The sequence below is a fragment of the Lagenorhynchus albirostris genome, chromosome 17 (assembly GCF_949774975.1).
Source record: "Lagenorhynchus albirostris chromosome 17, mLagAlb1.1, whole genome shotgun sequence".
Lineage (NCBI taxonomy): Eukaryota > Metazoa > Chordata > Mammalia > Artiodactyla > Delphinidae > Lagenorhynchus > Lagenorhynchus albirostris.
In genome coordinates this window covers 51,663,039-51,683,441 of record NC_083111.1, presented here as the reverse complement: position 1 = coordinate 51,683,441, position 20,403 = coordinate 51,663,039, and the positions used below count along the sequence as shown (strand labels likewise).

General features: G+C 35.1%; 1 protein-coding gene across 8 annotated transcripts in view; it reads right to left on the bottom strand.

Annotated features, from left to right (window-relative positions):
- OXR1 (oxidation resistance 1) overlaps positions 1-20,403 on the bottom strand; it is a 375,079-nt gene that overhangs the window by 9,727 nt on the left and 344,949 nt on the right. For 5 of the 8 annotated variants that reach the window (XM_060127554.1, XM_060127558.1, XM_060127555.1 and 2 more), the window contains 3 exons: positions 5,254-5,334; positions 3,189-3,314; positions 2,254-2,406 (listed from right to left, as the gene is read on the bottom strand). In XM_060127554.1, coding sequence (XP_059983537.1) covers positions 2,254-2,406; positions 3,189-3,314; positions 5,254-5,334 — 360 coding nt within the window. The remainder of the gene's footprint in view (positions 1-2,253; positions 2,407-3,188; positions 3,315-5,253; positions 5,335-20,403) is intronic. The other 3 variants (XM_060127556.1, XM_060127557.1, XM_060127561.1) reach the window with 1 other exon arrangement.

The window sequence follows — 20,403 nt, the reverse complement described above, 5'->3', positions numbered from 1 at the left end:
AGATCTCTGGGAGACCTTTCACCATCTGATATTACGTGGGGCTGGGAGGTCTCTGGTGGACCAATGTCCTGAACTCAGCTCTCTAACCTCAGAGGCTCAGGCCTGACACTTGGCCAGAGGACCAAGACCCTGTTAGCCAGATGGCTCAGAAGAAAAGGGAGAAAAAAAAGAAAGAAAGAAAGAGAAAGAAAGAAAGAAAGAGAGAAAGAAAAATAAAGTTATTAAAATAAAAAATATATTATTAAAAATAAAAAATAAGAGTAATTAAAAAGAAAGAAAGAAAGAAAGAAGAGAGCAACCAAATCAAAAAAGAAAATCCACCAATGATAACAAGTGCTAAAAACGATACTAAAAAAAACCAAAACAAAGTGAAAAAAGACAGACCCCTAGGTCAAATGGTAAAATCAAAGCTATACAGACAAAATAACACAAAGAAGCATATACATACACACTCACGAAAGGAGAAAAGGAAGAATATATATATATATATATATATATATATAAAAGAAGAAAAAAGGAAGAGAGCACCAAATCAATAAACAAATCTACCAATGATAATAAGCTCTAAATACTAAACTAAGGTAAACATAAAACCAGAAACAAATTAGATGCAGAAATCAAACCCCAAATCTACAGTTGCTCCCAAAGTCCACCTCATCAATTTTGGGACAATTCATTGCTTATTCAGGTATTCCACAATGCAGGGTATATCAATTTGATTGTGGAGATTTAATCCACTGCTCCTGAGGCTGCATGGAGAGATTTCCCTTTCTCTTCTTTGTTCGCACAGCTCCTGGGGTTCAGCTTTGGATATGGCTCTGCCTCTGTGTGTAGGTCGCCTGAGGGCATCTGTTCCCCAACCAGACAGGACGGGGTTAAAGTAGCAGCTGATTGGGGGCTCTGGGTCACTCAGGCCAGGGGGGAGGGTAGGGTACGGAATGTGGGGCGAGCCTGCGGCGGCAGAGGCCAGCATGATGCAACAGCCTGAGGTGCACTGTGCGCTCTCCTGGGGAAGTTGTCCCTGGATCACGGGACCCTGGCAGTGGCGGGCTGCACAGGCTCTCAGGAGGGGCGGTGTGGATAGTGACCTGTGCTTGCACACAGGCTTCTTGGTGGCTGCAGCAGCGGCCTTAGCGTCCCATGCCCGTCTCTCGTGTCCAGGCTGATAGCTGCGGCTCGCACCCGTGTCTGGAGCTCCTTTAAGCAGCGCTCTTAATCCCCTCTCCTTGTGCACCCCGAAACAATGGTCTCTTGCCTCTTGGGCAGGTCCAGACTTTTTCCCAGACTCCCCTCCAGCTAGCTGTGGCGTACTAGTCCCCTTTAGGCTGTGTTCACGCAGTGAACCCCAGTCCTCTCCCTGGGGTCTGACCTCTGAAGCCAGAGCCTCAGCTCCCAGCCCCCACCCGCCCTGGCCGGTGAGCAGACAAGCCTCTCAGGCTGGTGAGTGCTGGTTGGCCGCAATGCTCTGTGTGGGAATCTCTCCGCTGTGCCCTCCGCACCCCTGTTGCTCTGCTCTCCTCCGTGTCTCTGAAGCTTCCCCCACCCACCTGCCGTCTCCACCAATGAAGGGGCTTCCTAGTGTGTGGAAACTTTTCCTCCTTCACAGCTCCCTCCCAGAGGTGCAGGTCCCGTCCCTATTCTTTTGTCTATGTTTTTTTTTTCTTTTGCCCTACTCAGGTACCTGGCGAGTTTCTTGCCTTTTGGGAAGTCTGAGGTCTTCTGCCAGAGTTCAGTAGGTGTTCTGTAGGAGCTGTTCCTCATGTAGATGTATTTTTGATGTATTTGTGGGGAGGAAGGTGATCTCCACGTCTTACTCCTCTGCCATCTAGAAGCTATCTCTCACAATTATCTTTAACTTTCTAAAATTTACCCACATTTCAAGACTGTCAATTTCCACTACTTCCTGGAACCTCATTCTTATCTCCCTCAGATAGGAATGAACAATCTAAACACCCCTTTTACTTTTTACAGATTCTAACTATACTGGGCATATTTTGCTTGGCTTTAGAGATACTCACATACTTTAGTATTCTTTTCTACCAGACTGTAATTCCTTTGAAGGCAGGAACTGTTTAATTATTCATGCTCATATCTATACCTCTGTAGGACTCAGCATTGCCTTGCATATCAAAAGCACTCAATAATTACCAGTTAAACTTAATAAAATGTACTAATGAAAATTTTTATCAAAAGAATATGCTAACATTACTGTTACTACCATCTCTTAAAAGGTAAGGTTGTTATTTTTCATACCTGCCCATCACTGTCTTTAATCACCATCAGCACTGGAGTGTCTAAACCTGTCATTGTTCGATAAAGGGTCTTCAAGCTTGTACCATGCTTCCCAGTACCATAAACAAGAGTCCATGGATAGCCAATTGTTCTTGGTGGAAGATGCTTGGTAAGCTTTGAAAAATAAATTGTTAACACATACTCAATAGCTGCTTATTGTTAATCTGTACGATACTAATCCAGTTGGAATTTAATAGTACTTTATAAAATGCAGCCTACAAAAATAACAGTAGAAAATATCATTGTCAAAGATACTGAGATGCTTTTAGAATAACTGTACATTTCTCAGTATGAAATATTAATTGTTCATTAGGAAAAGAAACAGTCATACCAAACAATATACAGATTAGAACAGAGTCAAGAAACATGGATTACTTATTGTTTGCATCCTCTGTATCAAATTAACAAAAATATTTGATGAACTGTTAGCTTGATTATTAATAACCTCTCAAATCCAGAGGCAGACTATCAGAATTAGAAATCAAGCTTCAATATGTTATAACTGTATGGCTTTGAACATTTATGTAACCTCTCTGCACCCACGTTTCTTCACTTACAAAATGTGACAATAAGAGCATCCAACTCCTACAGGGGCTGCAACAACTACATTAGATTGCCCATATAAAGCAAGTAACTGGCACACAATAAGAAATTACATACTGGCCATTATATTGTCTCACCTAAATTGCTACTGTTATTTATTTTAATGTCTGCTTACCCAAACCTCCTAATATCTTCTATTACAGCTAGCTGTTATATTTTGTTTACTTTCTCTGCATTGAAGACTAAGACTAGGAACAGCAGCCCTGCTTCTTCAGTTTTCAAAACAACTGAAAATAGGGTATTTTATTCTCATGGCACATACTCAGAAAGGCACATATGTGGGTATGTCATACCTTTTCAATTTGATCTGGCAGTAAGAGTTCACTGGGATCACTTAGGTTTGGTCGAAAAGATTCAGATTCCAGGTCTGCTTTCACTGGAGTAACCTGCTTTGAATTTATATCTTCCCTTGTAGTAATCTAAAGAAGTAAACAGCAGCAACATATTAATACAGAACGGCAACCAACCTTCAAAAATTTTAGCCTTTTGAGAGAAATAAAACCTTATACCTTAAAAAAGGTGGCTAAAGCTTTAATTTAGGATTTTAGAATAGGCAAAAGATGCTCCATCTAATAACAATGGCATGTCCAATGCAGAAAAAGTTTTTTTATAAGCAGACATTTTTCTCATCTACTACATGAGGAAGGACAGGTATTGAATGATAAACTCCACATTTCTGGTAAAAAGAGGTAAGTTGCATGGAAACTTTAATTTTTCTGTTCAAGGGCAAAAAATGAGCCAGCTAGCTTGCTTTTTATCTGTGCTATTTAAAATATGTGAGAATATTTTTTCACGGTTAACATAAAATTTGCCAAAAGTAATTAAGAAAACTTCCTGGGTGCCAAAATTTTAATTTAAAAAATAGTTCCAAAAAAAAGGATAATGTTTCATTGGTGTGCATGTGTATGTGAATTTATCTGCTTCACTGAAAAGGTTATCATTAGTTTTAGAAATGCCTTTTTAATTTTTACTTTCTAAACATGAAATTTTTTTATCTAGCTGAACCAAACAATACATTTAAAAGTTAACTTTTTCACAAACCTATTTTTAAATTAGAACAATTTGATGCACTAAAAAGTATGTATGCTTTTCTTGATGGAAATGATCTCACTGATATTCTTAAAATGATAAAATGTTGATTAAATCAAAACAAATTCTTATACAATTTATTCTGTTGGTACTTTTTCCTATTAATTTTATTTTCATATGTAAAATGGAATGATATTAGAAAATAAAATATATGAAACAACAGTGATATTCTTAAAGTGACAGAAACGTTGATTAACTTAAATTCCTGTACAATTTATTCTGTTGGCACTTTTTCATATTAATTTTATTTTAATATATAAAATGCAGTAATATTAGAAAATAAAATATATGAAATGAAACTTTTAATTTGGAAAACAGAATTCTATTGCAGCAGATAACTAAAATGCAGCAATTCTCGACGACTGTGATTCCACGCAGGAATGAAATCTTGCTAAATTTTGTTCCTTTAACAGATTTCTTACCAAACCTAAACAACATATATTTTCAACCAATACATGTTCTAGAACTGTATTGTTTTTTGATGAAAACTATATTAATTCTTTCACATCATCATCATGTTTTACCCTTATTTTGATGATGTGAAAGGTTAAAAAATATCCAAGGCAGCATGAGAAGCATTAAAAGAAAAGAAAAAAATTCAGGAGTTCTAGCAAAGCCATGAAAGCATATCTCATTAAGAAGAGGAAAACACACAATAATACACCAAGCTGAAAAATGAGGTCAAATATATAGTTCTTATTCCTGAAAAATCACAAAGATTATTTCACAGAATTTTAAACAATTTATCTAGTTGTAGTGCCTAATCTATACTATTCCAAAGTATTTCTAATACCAACCAGGAAAACCTAAGGAGAAAAACAATTCATCTCATTATGATATTTGATGTAGGGTTGATACAACTGAAATAGCCTTAAAGAAGAGAACCTTGCTATCCGTTAAATTTTAAAACATTTTCCCATAGTACATCTTTCAGATTCCATTTAGTAAAGATTCTACCTCAAACCCAAGACATTCTTCCAATGTAAAATGAAAACTCCTCATCAATCTAAGAAATACAGTACTGAGAACAGTTCTAAAATAACAGAAAATTCCTCTGAACATTTTTCAAATGAAAAGATGCCAGAAAAGAAAGTCCTACAGCTCTTCAAGGCAATACTGTACTCTTTAATACAAAAGGAATTTTCTGATGGCGTATTTTAGTGCTGCAGTCAAAACGAATCCTTCAAAAAAGAGATTTGCCCTGACAAAAGACACTGAAAACAGGGAATATTCAATCTCTGGAGGGGTTTAAACTACTGAAGGGGGCACCTGGAGACGTCTGCAGAGTGTGCGCAGTTCTTCAGTATTTAGAGCATCGATCCTGCGGTGATACTCAGCCACTGACACTACCTGAATATGGAGACAGGAAGACAATAATTCCACTGACAGTTGAGAAAAACAGCCAAAACAAAACAAAAATTGGAGAAATTTAAATGGGAAAGAGAACTGTAATCAGGATTTCTTTCCCCACTCCATGCTGAAAATCCAAGAGATTTATATATTAAACTACGGTGACATACACATGAATGAATTTAACTTATTAACTACTACATCCAACTAACTACTAGTACACAACTTAAGGTTTATTTATAACTATTAGTACACAACTTAAGTTTCATATAGACAGAATTTGACTGAATAAATAGAATTACAGTCCTTTATAAAAGAAACACTATATAAAACATAACATGCTTTGCTAATATCAAAGATAACATCTAAAATCTAACTGTCTTGCAGTTTACAAAGAAAATGGTAGTTTCAACTCTCCCCTTCAAATCAGTTTTAACTCAAAGGTTACATCCTAATGGCAATGCTGGAAAAATTTCTTCTAGGCAAAGGTAACAAACGTACCCGTGCTATATGATCTGTATCAGAACAGAGAAGTGGGGGAGCAAGAAAAAGATATGAAGTACATTTTAAAACCTAAGACAGTAAGAAAAATAAGCTCCAGAAATAGAAAATTAGATTTTTAAAAGCATATCTAATAGCACTCTCAGGCATGTCCACTTAAGTCTTTCTAAATGATCCTAAACTGAAAGTTTTTGCCTTTCCTCTACAGTAATTCTTTGTAGTTGGTACTGTAGCAGTTATTTGTGACTAAAATGTAATGACCTTCCTACTTTCTAAATTTCTAAGGGAAATTCTATATCTTCTGTAATTGTCTAGACCAGTCTCTTGCACGGTGCTGAATTTGAAAGCCATGTCTGACAGATAAATATTATTATAAAAAGCCCATGAAAACAGACAAGTTTCCTCAGACTGACACAACAGCTACAGCTTTTTCAGATCATGACATAATTCCCAAAACAGTAAGCATAATATAGTGAACTCTGGTGGTGCTATAAATGTGTGTTGAATTCTCCTGACCTATGACAAATTCCTCTTGTGATCAATCAATTATGTGTAGAGGTTCTGGTCACAAAATGCAGTTAAACCAACTGACCCATAAAAGGTTTAGATTTTTAAACTAACCTAGGTTTTAAAAGGTTCTTGTTCCAGTCAACTAAAACGCATTAGCTACTTCTATGAAGAGCTGTAAAGTTGTTGAAAGCAATGAAAGACATGAGAATAGAAAAAAGGAAAAGAAACTGAACAGATTTTCCATTCTGGCCATTATTATTAGATTGACTTTTGAAAAGCAAGAATGCTTGCAATATGATAGCTGACTCTCTACTTACAAAGAAACCCAAAGTAGTTATGATTTCAAGCTCTGGGGAATCAGATGGACCTAGGTTTTCCCCCTTCCTTATCTATTTCTCCATAAAACAGTGGAAATAATAATAGTACATACTAAATAGGGTTTTTGTGTAAATAAAATGAAGAAATGAAATGCACAAAGAGGATTGAGTATAGTGCCCACCACAGACTAAACAGGGGTTAACACTACTTTTACTTAATTTTCCATCAATCACCCTAAGGACTAAAGGATAATGTTGAAGAGTCTCCATATTTATTTTTGGTTTTTATTTTTGATATTAAAGTATTTCAGTTTTAAGAACTCAACTATTTTATATATTTTGTCTATTTTGAAAGTTTAATTTAAAAATATTAAAGGTTTTTCAATTAAGAACAGAATTTTCAATAAAGATGAAAGAAAAATTAGGTACTAAAAGTAAAAAAAATTAAAATCACAGCTTGCTTTTCTAAGACCAGCAAAAGAAATCTCTACAAAATATTTAATGACCAGTTATACCTTTCTTCCTTCTTCCTATGGCATTCAGTCTAATCGAGAGTTTCCTAGACAAGCATTTTCAAATTATATGACTTAACTGTTCCTCTGCATTCTTTCTATTCCTCTACTCAACACTGACCTTACACTGAAAGCTCTTCCTTTTACCATATAAAACACAGTTCCTGGATGAAAGTAAAATTGAATTTGCTCACAAAACGGATCAGTTATAATCTAATTGTATCAACATCACTTAGAGTAGGAATCATCAGTGAGGGAACCATAAACTGGCATCATAAGTATAAGCTTATAACATCTGGTAGTCATAGTTTCTTTAATGTCACAAATCTACTTTCCTCATTCATTTTTTTTTTTTTTGAACTGTATTCCTTTCTGGAACTTATAAACTCACCACTTCCTTACCTTTAAATATTTACTCATGCTGTGATGAATGATAATATACAATATTGTCAAAAGAGTAGGTGAATTAATAAAGAAAAAGGATTTGAAATCAAATGACTATGATCTTGGGGTGGCCTCAGCCTGCAGCAGCTTCAAGCAGGATTTCGGTTCCCCGGCCAGAGACTTAAGTCAGGCCTCGGCAGTGAGAGCGCTGAATCCTAGCCACTAGACCACCAGGGACAGTGGCCAGCGACAAGGTCCCTGGCTCGTCGGCTTTGTAGAAATGAATTCCCAGAGATGAAAAGCAGTGAAAAAAGTAAAGCATTTATCAGGAGGAAAAAGGGTACGTATGAACAGACTCACGTGGGCAGACTCAGAGTCGAGAGTTGTGTGCGCGTAGTAGTTTACCTCACTTGTATGGGACATTTCTTCTGGGTTCCCTTTGGCCAATTATCTTGCTTTGCCTGGTTCTGGGTCTGTAATTGGTTTATCTCAGGGTCCTCCCACGTGTGCATGTGCATCTCTTAGCCGAGATGGAATTCTAGAGAAGAGGCCTATGGGTAGGTTGACATCACTTACTATGGGGTGACGCCCCCTCCCTTTTTGGCCTCTGTGGAGCCTTTCTGCGCATGTGTAGTGGGAAAGGTCTCCTTGACTCTGAGAACGAGAAATATGTGGTCCCTTTATCTTTCATCTGGGCAGGTCTTAGCTTCTCCTTCCTCCTGCTATTGTATTCATCTTGGAGAATCTGTCCACAGGGGATAAACTCCAGCTGCTCAGCCTGGGGCCCATCTATCTCCTGCCTCAACTAGAGAAATATACTTCCTCCTCTCAAAATAAATGAATAAAGAGATTCCTAGTATATATGGTGGATCTGGAATTAGTCTCAAATTAATTTTTAACCCCTTGGTAAATCATACTCCATGTACAGAATGTATTACTTTACCCAAAAGATTAAACCTAAGTGGAAAATGGACAGATTGCTACAAAATGTCCTGTATCACACTCCCAATTATTAAAGGTACACAGTTGAGGAAATCAAGACCTTTTGCTTCCTGAGGAGCAAAGCAGTTTGCCTATACTGCTAAATCCCATCTGCAGAAACTAAGTACTATGAACTACCCTCTGCAGAATTAAGTGCTACTCTCTAGTCTCTTCAGTTTTTCACAAAGGACTCTCACAAAGAGAGCATTTATTTTCAACAAATTACAAATGTGAAGGCAGAAATAAACCTACCCATCTCTATTACAAAGAGACTAATAACAACAACAACCAGAACAGAAGCTGAAAATAGAGGAAATGTATAGTTGCTGCAAATCCCATGAATAAGAACATGCTGTCCTAGAAAGAAAAGAGCTTCAGTCTAACATTGGTCTAACAGTCCTCCTTCCAGTATATTCCAGTATTTCCTCCTGAGATTACACCATAAACAAGCCAAAAACCTTTCCCCCAAGTGCCTTGCAGACTAAAAAAGATATCTGTGAATGTGCAATTTTTATTTCTCACTTATGCCTTACTTTTATTCCTTAGTAAAGGAAGATGGGGTAGAAAGAAAAATGTTACTTAACAATGCCATTTATATTTACTTTGGAATCCAAAAATATTTTTAAAAAGGAGGAAATTAAAGTTGAGCTGTTGTAGCTAACAAAAAAGGGCATACAACAGCATCCTGAACTTACATAACATTCTGTTCTATATTTCATAATATATGACAAAGTCTTATCACAAAATAAGACCTGGATTATGTTAAAACTTTACTCCTTTTTGCCTTAAATTAAAACTACTGTTTTCAAAATACACTTCTGTGACTTAAATAAAATATAAAAGGAGCAAATAGAGAATCATAAATTAGGTAACTAGAAAGTAGAATTAAGAGGGAAAAAAAGGATTAAATCCAGAATGAATAAAAAACAGAACACATTACTGAAGTTTTGATTTGAAGAAATCTTTTATATTTAAAATTACATCCTGTTAAGTATATCTGCAGATGACTCACATAGAATTTCATAAGAAGGCAGATATATTCACTGTTCTTTTAGTCAAAAAAAAAAAAAACCTGTTAACTACTCAAAACCATTCAATTACAATATGTGTATATTATACTAGCCTCATAGAACAATAAACGTAAGAAGTGACTCTCACAAAAAGGGAATAATCTTGTTTTCCCCACAGCATATCAGGGGAAAAGAACACTCATTACATAATCTTGAGATATATTAATTCACTATTATAGTTGGAGACTTCAAAACTCCTCTATCAGTAATTTGCAAATCTGACAGAAAATCAGTAAGGACATAGCTGAACTGTATTCTCAATTAGTTGGATCTACTTGACATGTATAGAATACTCCATCCAACAACAGCTGAATACATATTCTTCTCAAGCTCACATGGAACATTCACTCAGACAGAACACATTCTGGAACATTAAACATACCTTAACAAATATAAATCATAAAGTATGCTCTCAGACCACAATGAAATTAAACTAGAAATCAGTAACAGAGAAATAGTGCGAAAATCCCAAATTACTTTAGAACAACACACTGCTAATTAACACATAATCATTAAAGTCTTGGGAGAAATTTAAAATATTCTGAACTAAATAAAAATATAACTTACCAAAATTTTGGGATACAGTGAAAGCAGGAATTAAGAGGAAAATTTATAGCACTGAATGCACATGTAAGAAAAGAGAAAGATCTAAAATCAATAATCTCAGCTTCCATTTTAGGAAACTAGAAAAAGAAGAGTTAATTAAGTCTGAAGTCGAAGAAAAGAAATAATAGAAAAAAATCAGAGTAGAAATCAGTGTAACAGAAAGCAGAAAATCAATAGAGAAAACTCAACAAAACCAAAAACCAGTTCTTTGGAAAGATCAATAAAATTGATAAACCTCTAGCCAGGCTAACTAAAATAAGAAAAAGAACACACAAATAAATTATATCATAAATGAAGACAGGCCATCATTTTTGATAATAAAGGAAAATAAAGGAATATTATAAACAACTCTATACCTACAAATTTGAAAACCTAGATGAAATGGACCAATTCCTTGAAAGACACAAACCACTAAACTCACACAGAAGAAACAAATCATCTGAACAGCCCTATACCTACTAAATAAATTGAATTAGTAATTAATAGCCTTGCAAAACAGAAAGTACCAGGCCCAGTTCTAGCCAAGTAAAATGAATTAGCTACCAGTAAACATCAAGGTAACTCTATGAAAAGCTATGCAAAATTGCTGAGCACTATGACAGACATGATCATAGAAAAAAGGAAAAACTGAACAGATTTTCATTCTGGCCAATATAATTATATTGACTTTTGCAAAGCAAAAATGCATACACCACGGCAGCTGATTTTGTACTTACAAAGAAACCCAAAGTGGTATGATCTCTAGCTCTGGAGCATCTTCAGTGAATCCAGATAGATTCACTAGTGAATTCAATTAAACATTTAAGGAAGAAATTATACTAAATCTCTACAATCTCTTCGAGAAAAACAGAAGCAGAGAAAATACTTCCCAATTCATTCTATGAGGCCAGCACTACCCTAATAAAAAATAAACAAAGACATTGTAAGAAAGACAAACTACAGACCAATATCTCTCATGAACATACATGCAAAAAAACCTCAACAAAATATTACCAAATTGAATCCAACAATGTATAAAAAAGATATCTATACAGTGACCAAGTGGGATTTAATTCCAGGTATGCAAGGGATATGCAAGGGATTTCAACATTTGAAAATCAACTGATATAATCCATTACACATAAATAGATGCAGAAAAAGCATTAGTCAAAATCTAACATTCATTATAAAAACTCCCGGCAACCTAGAAATAGAGGGTAACTCCTGCAACTTGATAAAGAACATCTAACGAAAAAATCCTACAACATCATACATAATGGTGAAAAACGAAATACTTTCCCACTCCTATTCAACATTGTACTGGAAGACCTAGCTAATGCAGTAAAACAAGAAAAGGAAATAAAAGGTATACAGATTGGAAAGGATGGAATAAAACTCTTAGCAGATGACATAATTGTTTATTAAGAAAATTCTAAAGAATCATCCAAAAACTACTGGAGTTAATAAGCAATCATAGTAGGCTTGCAGGATGTAAGGTTATATACAAAAGTCAACTGCTTTTCTATATATCAGCAATGAGTAACTGGAATCTGAAATGTAAAACCATACTATTTATATTAGTACAGAAAAAAATGAAATACATGAAGTACAAAATTTTGAAGAAAGAAATCAAAGAAGATTTAAATAAATGAAGAGATATTCCATGTTCATATATATGGATAGGAAGACAATACTGTCAAGATCAGTTTTTCCCAACTTGGTCTATAGACTCAACATGATTCCAATAAAAATCCCACCAAGTTACTTTGTGGATATAGGCAAACTGATTATTTAAAGTTTATGTAGAAAGATCCCAATGCCAACACAGTAATGAAGGAAAAGAACAAAACTGAATGACTGACACTATTCAACTTCAAGACTTGCTATAAAGTAATCAAGATTGTGATAGTGGCAAAAGAACAAACAGATCAGTGGAATGGAAGAGAGCACCTACACATAGACTCACACAAGTACAGTCAATTGATTTTTGACAAAGAAGCAAAGATAATGCAATGAAGAATGGATGGTCTTCTACCAAATAGTGGTGGAACAACTGGACAACCACACACAAAAAAGTTAATCTAGACAAAGTCCTTATACTTTTCACAAAAATTAACTCAAAATGGATCATCAACCTAAATGTAAAATGCAAAAGTATAAAACAACTAGAAGATAATACCGAAAAAAATCTAGGTGAACATGGGTTTGAAGATGCATTTTTAGATAGAACACCAAAAGCATGATCCATAAAAAAAACTAGTAAGTTGGATTTCATTATAATTAAAAACGTCTGCTCTGTAACAGACACTGTCAAGAGAATAAAAAAATAATCCACAGACTGGGAGAAAATCTTTGCAAAATACATTGCTGATAAATATGTTATCCAAAATATACAAAGAACTCTTAAAAAACAACAAGAGAACAAACAAAACATGAACTAAAGATCTGGACATGTAAGAATATGAAAAGATGCTCTATGCCATATGTCATCAGAAAAATGCAAATTAAAATAACAATGGGATACCACTACACACCTATTTAGAATGAAAGCACTGACAATATTAAATGCTGGTGAGGATGCAGAGCAGCAGGAACTCTCATTCATTGCTGGTAGAGCACAAAATGGTACAGTCACTTTGGAAAACAGTTTGGCAGTTTCTGTTACAAAACTAAACATACTCTTACTATACAATCTAGCAGTCACACTCCTTGGTATTTACCTAAATGAGCTGAAAACTTAGGTCCACATAAAATCTGCACATGAATGTTTATAACAACCTTTTATTTAGTATTAGTGTCAAAACTTGGAAGTAACCAAAATGTCCTTCTATAGGTGAATAGACAAACTGTGGTACACTGAGAAAATGGAATATTAAATGTCAGCACTAAAAAGAAATGAGCTATCAAGCCATGAAAAGACAGGGAGGAAACTTAAATGCATTTTACTAACTGAAAGAAGCCAATATGAAAAAGCTACATATGATACGATTCCAACTAGATGATACTCTGGAAAAGGCAAAACTATAGAAAGATTAAAAACATCAGTGGTTCTCAGGTGGAGGGAAGGAGGGATGAACAGATGGAGCACAGGGCATTTTGAAGGCAGTGAGACTACACTGTATCATCCTGTAATGGCAGATACATGTCATTCCATAGAACGTGTAACACAAAGAATGAACCCTAATGTAAACTACAGACTTTGGGTGATAATAATATGTATTAGCTCATAAATTATAACATGTACCACATTAATACAAGATGTAAATAACAGGGGTACTGTGTTTGGAGAGAAAGGGGTATATGGGAGCTCTCTGTACTTCCCATTCAATTTTTCTGTAAATCTAAAATCTCTAAAAAATAAAATCTATTAATTAAAGAAAAACAGGGATAAAAACCAGGCAAACACAAAATTCAGGGAGGTAGTTACCAATTTGGAGTTGACATGAGGTGAGATAGAGAAAGAACACATAGGATGATGCACTTTCACTGGTAACGTTTTAGTTCTTAAGTTGGGTAGTGAATGAGTGAGTGTGATCGCAAATATTCATTTTATCATTATGTCTCACAACTTACGTATGTAATAAATATGCTTTTCAACTACTAAGTCAAATAAATAAAGAAAAAATATTCTACACTGAATATATGTGTATATGTCGTGACATAATTAGTAAGATGTTTTATACAATAAGCATAAACACTAGTTAAAAAACTTCCCATGAATATGTACTATAGGTAGGCAACATAGTATAGTAGGTTTGGCTGTAGAACTCTGTCTTAATTCTGATTCTGTTTAATAGTCGTTCCTACATATGCCTGAGGGATTGCTTCCAGAAACCTTCACAGAAACCAAAACCCATGGATGCTCAGGTCCCTCATAGAAAACAGCACAGTATTTGCATATAATCTATGCATATCCTCTCCTTAAATCATCTATATATTACTTATAATACCTAATACAATGTAAATGCTATGTAAATAGTTGTCAGCATTGTGGCAACTTCAAGTTTTGCTTTTTGGAACTTCCTGGGATTGTTTTTCCAAATATTGTTAATCTGTGGTTGGTTGAATCTGCTAACGCAGAACCATCGAATGCAAAACTGGTAGATAAGGAAGTCTGATTATTCTAGTTTTGTGAACTTGAGCAACCGTACTTAATCTCTCAATTTCTGGTCTTTCAAATGGAAATAATAATCATATCTTAGGCACTTTATGAGGAATAAATAATAGTATGTGTAAGATATATATAAAGTAGAAAATGATACAGCAAATGTACAAAATAAATGTTAATCTCCTTCTCCTAGTTATAGTCTGAAGATTTTGAGAGCACGTATAGCAAAGAATTTAAGGGCACAGCTTACAGCCAGAATAGAATGCCTGGATTCAAACCACAGCTCTGACCTTTATTGGTCAGAGTATGGCTGTTATATGCCTCTGTTTTGTAAAATGAAGGTGAAAGCAGCAATATTTTACAGGTTGAGGATTAAGTAAAAAACTCATGGTAAGTGTATAGTGTTAGTATAAGTAATTATTAATATTTTAATCAGTATTATAATCATTAGCTGAGGTCCCTGGAAAGAGTTTTACATTTAAATTTGTTCTTAAAATTCTACCTGTGAGCTAATTTCTATACAGATGTAAGTAATTCATCATGTCATGTGTTTTCAAATATAAAGACCTAAAATACAAAAAAAAATTCATCTTGTCATATATTAGGGCCTAAAAACAACAAAAAAAGGAAAAGATGAGAAAACTCAGTGAAGTACTGATAGAAAAAAATGATGTTATTTAATATTTTGTGACTTTAATCTGATTAAACTTATACCCTTATAAAGTGAGCTTATAACCTTCACATGAATTACAATTTACTGACAGACACTAAAAAGGCAGGATATAGTATATGGGTATATCAAATATATAAACAGCTTCAAGTAAATGATTAGAGATTAAAGTTTAGGTTATTTATCAGAATAAACTCTAAAACAGCCTTTAAAAATAAAGAAAACATAGCAGGATGGCTGAGCAGAAAGACCCTGAGTACATGAGCACACCAAAATTACAATTATTTACAGAACAACTATCAGTGAAACAGACCAGAACCTATCAGAAAAGATCTTTTACAACTATAGATATAATGAAGATGGGCAGCAGGGGTGGAGTCATGGTACAGTCAAGACCATACCCCTGGTAGGTGAACCAGAAACAGAAGAATAATTATTGCAGAAGTTCTCCCCAAGGAGTCTGAGCCCCACATCAGGCTCCCAAACCCAAGGGTCCTGTGCTGGAAAGACAAGCCCCCAGAATATTTGATTTTGAAGGCAAGTGGGGCTTCCTTTTGGAAGACCCAGAGGGTTGTAGGAAATAGAGACTTCACTCTTAAGAGGGCGTACACACTCTGGGACTGGGGACAGAAGCAGTAATTTGAAAGGAGCCTCAGTTAGACCTGCCTGTTGATCTTGGAGAGTCTCCTGGAGAGGCAGGAGGCAAAAGGAGCTTACCTTGGGGACACATACACTGGCAGAAGCCATCTTTGGGAGCTTGTTCTACCAGGGGGACATTAATGCTGGCAAGTACCATTTGGAATCTTCCCATTACCTTATTAGCACCTGAACCCAGCCCTGCCCACCAACCTACAGGCACCAGTACCAGGTGCCTCAGGCCAAGCAACTAACTGAGCAGGGACACAGTGCCACCCAACAGCAGACAGGCTGCCTTAAGAACCCCTGAGCCCACAGCCTCCCCTGTACATTGCCCAGCCTACCAGAGGGCCCACCAACCAGTACACAGGCACTAGACCTGGGACCAAGGGAATGATCATGATATGATCAAAGAACTCAGGAGAAAAACAGATTAACAGAGTGAGAAATCTTAAGTGTTTAACAAAGAGTTAGAAAATATAAAAGAACAACCAAACAGAGGTGAAGAATCCAGAAAGTAAAATGAAAAATACACTAGAAGGAATCGACATTCGACTATATGATACAGAGGAATGGAAAAGTGAGCTGGAAGACAGAGTAGTGGAAATCACAGAAGTGGAACAGAAAAAAAGAGAAAGGATAAAAAGAAATGAGGACACTAAGTGACCTCTAGGACAACATCAAGTGTGCTAACGTTCACATTCTAGGAGTCACAGAAGAAGAGAGAAAGGGGCAGAGAAAATACCTGAAGACATAATCACTGAAGACTTCCCTAACCTAGGAAAGGAAACAGACATCCAGGTCTAGGACACACAGAGTTCCAAACATGATCAACCCAAAGAGGACCACAGCAAGACATACTGTAATTAAAATGGCAAAAATTTTAAATAAAGAGAATATTAAAGGCAGCAAGGTAAAAGCAACAACTTATATACAAGGAACTCCCATAAGACTATGAGCTGAATTTTTAGTAGAAACACTGCAGGATAGAAGGAAGTAGCACAATATATTTTAAATGATGAAAGGGAAAAACCTACAACTGAGAATACTTTACCTGGCAAGGCTCTCAATCAGATTTGATGGAGACATTAGAAGTTTTACAGACAAACAAAACGTAAAAGTGTTCACCAAATCAGCTTTACAAGAAATGTTAAACGGGCTTCTCTAAGTGAAAAAGAAAAGGCCACAACTGGAAACATGAAAATTACTAAACAAAAAAGCTCATTGGTAAAGGCAAATAGGTTGTAAATCAACTGCATAAAAGCTAGTAGGAAGGTTAAAAGACAAAAGTAGTAAAACCATCTACATCCATGATAAACACTTAAGGGATACTCAAAAGAAAAAAGTGTTAAATATGTCAAAAACAGTAAACGTGAAGAGAGAAGAGTAAAAATGCAGGGTTGTTGAAATGCATTTGAAATTAAGAGAACAGCAATTTAAAATAATCACATACATATATAGATTGCTTGCTCGCTGTGTGTGTGTGTGTGTGTGTGTGTGTGTGTGTGTATAAAAACCTCATGGTAACCATAAACCAAAAATCTATAACAGATACACACACAAAAATGAGAAGGGCATCTGCATGTAACACTAAAGATAGTTATCAAATCACAAGGGAAGAGAACAAAAGAAAGGAACAAAAAAGAACTGCAAAAACAATTAACAAAATGGCAATAAGTACATACAGATCAATAATTACTTTAAATGTAAATGGACTAAATGCTCCAATCGAAAGTCATGGAGTGGTTGAATGCATACAAAAACAAGACCTGTATATATGCTGTCTTAAGAAGTCAGACACACACAGACTGAAAATGAGGAGATAGAAAAACATATGCCATGCAAAAGGAAATCAAAAGAAAGTCAGGGTAGCACTACTTCTATCAGACAAAATACTTTAAAACAAGGCTGTTACAAGACACAAAGAAGGGCCTTACATAATGATAAAGGGAATCAATCCAGGAAGAAGATATAGCAACTGTAAATATATGTGCACCCAACATAGGACCACCTAACACAGAAAATATTAACATAAATAAAGAAAGAAACTGACAGTAACACAATAATAGCAGAGGCCATTAACACCCCACTTACATCATCCCAACAGAATATCAATAAGGAAACACTGGCCTTAAATGACACATCAGACCAGATGAAGTTAATAGATATATATGGAATACTGCATCCAAAAGCAGCAGAGTATACATTCTTTTCAAGTGCAAATGAAACATTTTCCAAGATACATCACATGCTAGGCCACAAAACAAGCCTCAGTAAATTTAAGAAAATTGAAATCATATCACGCATCTAATCTGACCAGAGTGATATGAGACTAGAAATCGACTACAAGAAAAAAAGCTGCAAAAAAAATACAAATATATGGAGGCTAAACAATATCCTACTAAACAAACAATGGATCACTGAAGAAATCAAAAAATACCTGGAGACAGATGAATATGAAACACAATGATCCAAAATCAAAAGGATGCAAAAGCAGTTAAAAGAGGGAAGTATATAGCGATACAAGCTTACCTCAGGAAACAAGAAAAATCTCCAATAAACAACCTAACCTTACACCTAAAAGAACTAGAAAGAGAATAAACAAAACACAAAGTTAGTAGAAGGAAAGAAATCATAAAGATAGAAGCAGAAATAAATGAAATGGAGACTAAAAAAAAAATAGAAAAGATTAGTGAAACTAAGAGATGGTTCTTTGAAAAGATAAACAAAACTGATGAACCTTTAGCCTGACTCATCAAGAAAAAAAGAGAGAAGTCCCAATTCAATAAAATCAGAAATGAAAAAGGAAGAGAAATCATAACAGATTACTGTGGACAGCTATATGACAATAAAATGGACAACCTAGAAGAAATGGACAAATTCCTACAAATGTACAATCTCCCAAGCATAAACTGGGAAGAAAGAGAAAATGTGAACAGACCAAATACCAGTAATGAAACTGAGTTAGTAATAAAAGTTCCCATCAAACAAAAGTCTAGGACCAGACGGCTTAATAGGTGAATTGTACCAAACATTTAGCAAAGAGTTAACACCCATCCTTCTCAAAGTATTCCAAAACACTGCAGAGAAAAGAACACTTCTGAATTCATTCTATGAGGCCAGCATTACCCTGATACTGAAACCAAAGATATCACACACACAAAAAATTACAGGCCAATATCAATGATAAACATAGGTACAAAAATCCTCAACAAAATATTAGAAAACCGAACCCAACAAAACATTAAAAGGATCATACACCATGAGTTAAGTGGGATTTATCCCAGGGATGAAAGGATGGCTCAATATCTGTAAATCAATCAGTGTGATATACCACATTAACAAATTGAAGAATAAAAACCATATGACCATTTTGATAGATGCAGAAAAAGCTTTTGACAAAATTCAACATCCATTTATGATAAAAACATTCCAGACAGTGGGTATAGAGGGAACATACCTCAACATAATAAAGGCCATGTACGAGAAGCTCACAGCTAATATTATACTCAATGGTGAAAAGCTGAAAGCACTTCCTCTAAGATAAGGAATAAGACAAGGATGCCCAATCTTGCCACTTTTATTGAACACAGTACTGGAAATCTTAACTATAGCAATTAAACAAGGGGAAAAACAAAGAGATACACATTGGAAAGGAAGAAATAAAACTGTCACTATTTGCAGATGGTATGATACTATACATAGAAAATCCTTAAGATGCCACCAAAAGACTACTATAGATCATCAATGAATTTGGTAAAGTTGCAGGATACTAAATTAATATACAGCAATCTATTTCATTTCTATACACCAACAACAAGCTAACAGAAAGAGAAATTAAGGAAACAATCTCATTTACCATCACATCAAAAATAAAAAAATACTTAGGAATAACCTTACCTAAGGAGGTAATGGTCCTATACTTGAAAAACTGTAGTGCACTGATGAAAGAAATTGAAGATGACACAAACAGATGGAAAGATACACTGTGTTCATGGATTGAAAGAATTAATATTGTTAAAATGACTATACTACCCAAGGCAATCTACAGATTCAATGCAATTCCTATCAAAATTCCAATGGCATTTTTCAGAGAACTAGAACAAATATTTTAAAAATTTGTATGGAAACACCAAAGACCCCAAATAGCCAAAACAATCTTGAGAAAGAAGAACAAAGTTGGCGGTGTCACACTCCCTGACTTCAGATTATACTAAAAAGCTATAGTAATCAATACAGTATGGTAGTGGCACAAAAACAGACACATAGATCAATGGAACAGAACAGAGAACACAAATATTAACCCACATATGGTCAATTTATCTATGACTAAGAAGGCAAGAATGTACAGTGGGGAATAGACAGTCTCTTCAATAAATGGTACTGGGAAAACTAGATATCTGCATGTAAAAGAATGAAATTAGAACATTTTCTCACACCATATACAAAAATAAACTCAAAATGGATTAAAGAACTAAATGTAAGACCAGAAACCATAAAATTACTAGAAGAAAACTACTAGGCAAAACACTATTTGACATGAATCTTAGAATTATTTTTTTGGATCCATCTCCTCAGGCAAAGGAAACAAAAGCAAAAATAAACACACAGGACCTAACTAAATTTAAAGCTTTGGCACAGCAGAGGAAACCATTGACAAAACGAAGACAGCCTACTGAATGGGAGAAAACACTTGCAAATAATATGACTGATAAGTGGTTAATACCCAAAATACATGAACAGCTCATATAGCTCAGTATCAAAAAACCCAATTAAAATATGGACAGAAGTCCAG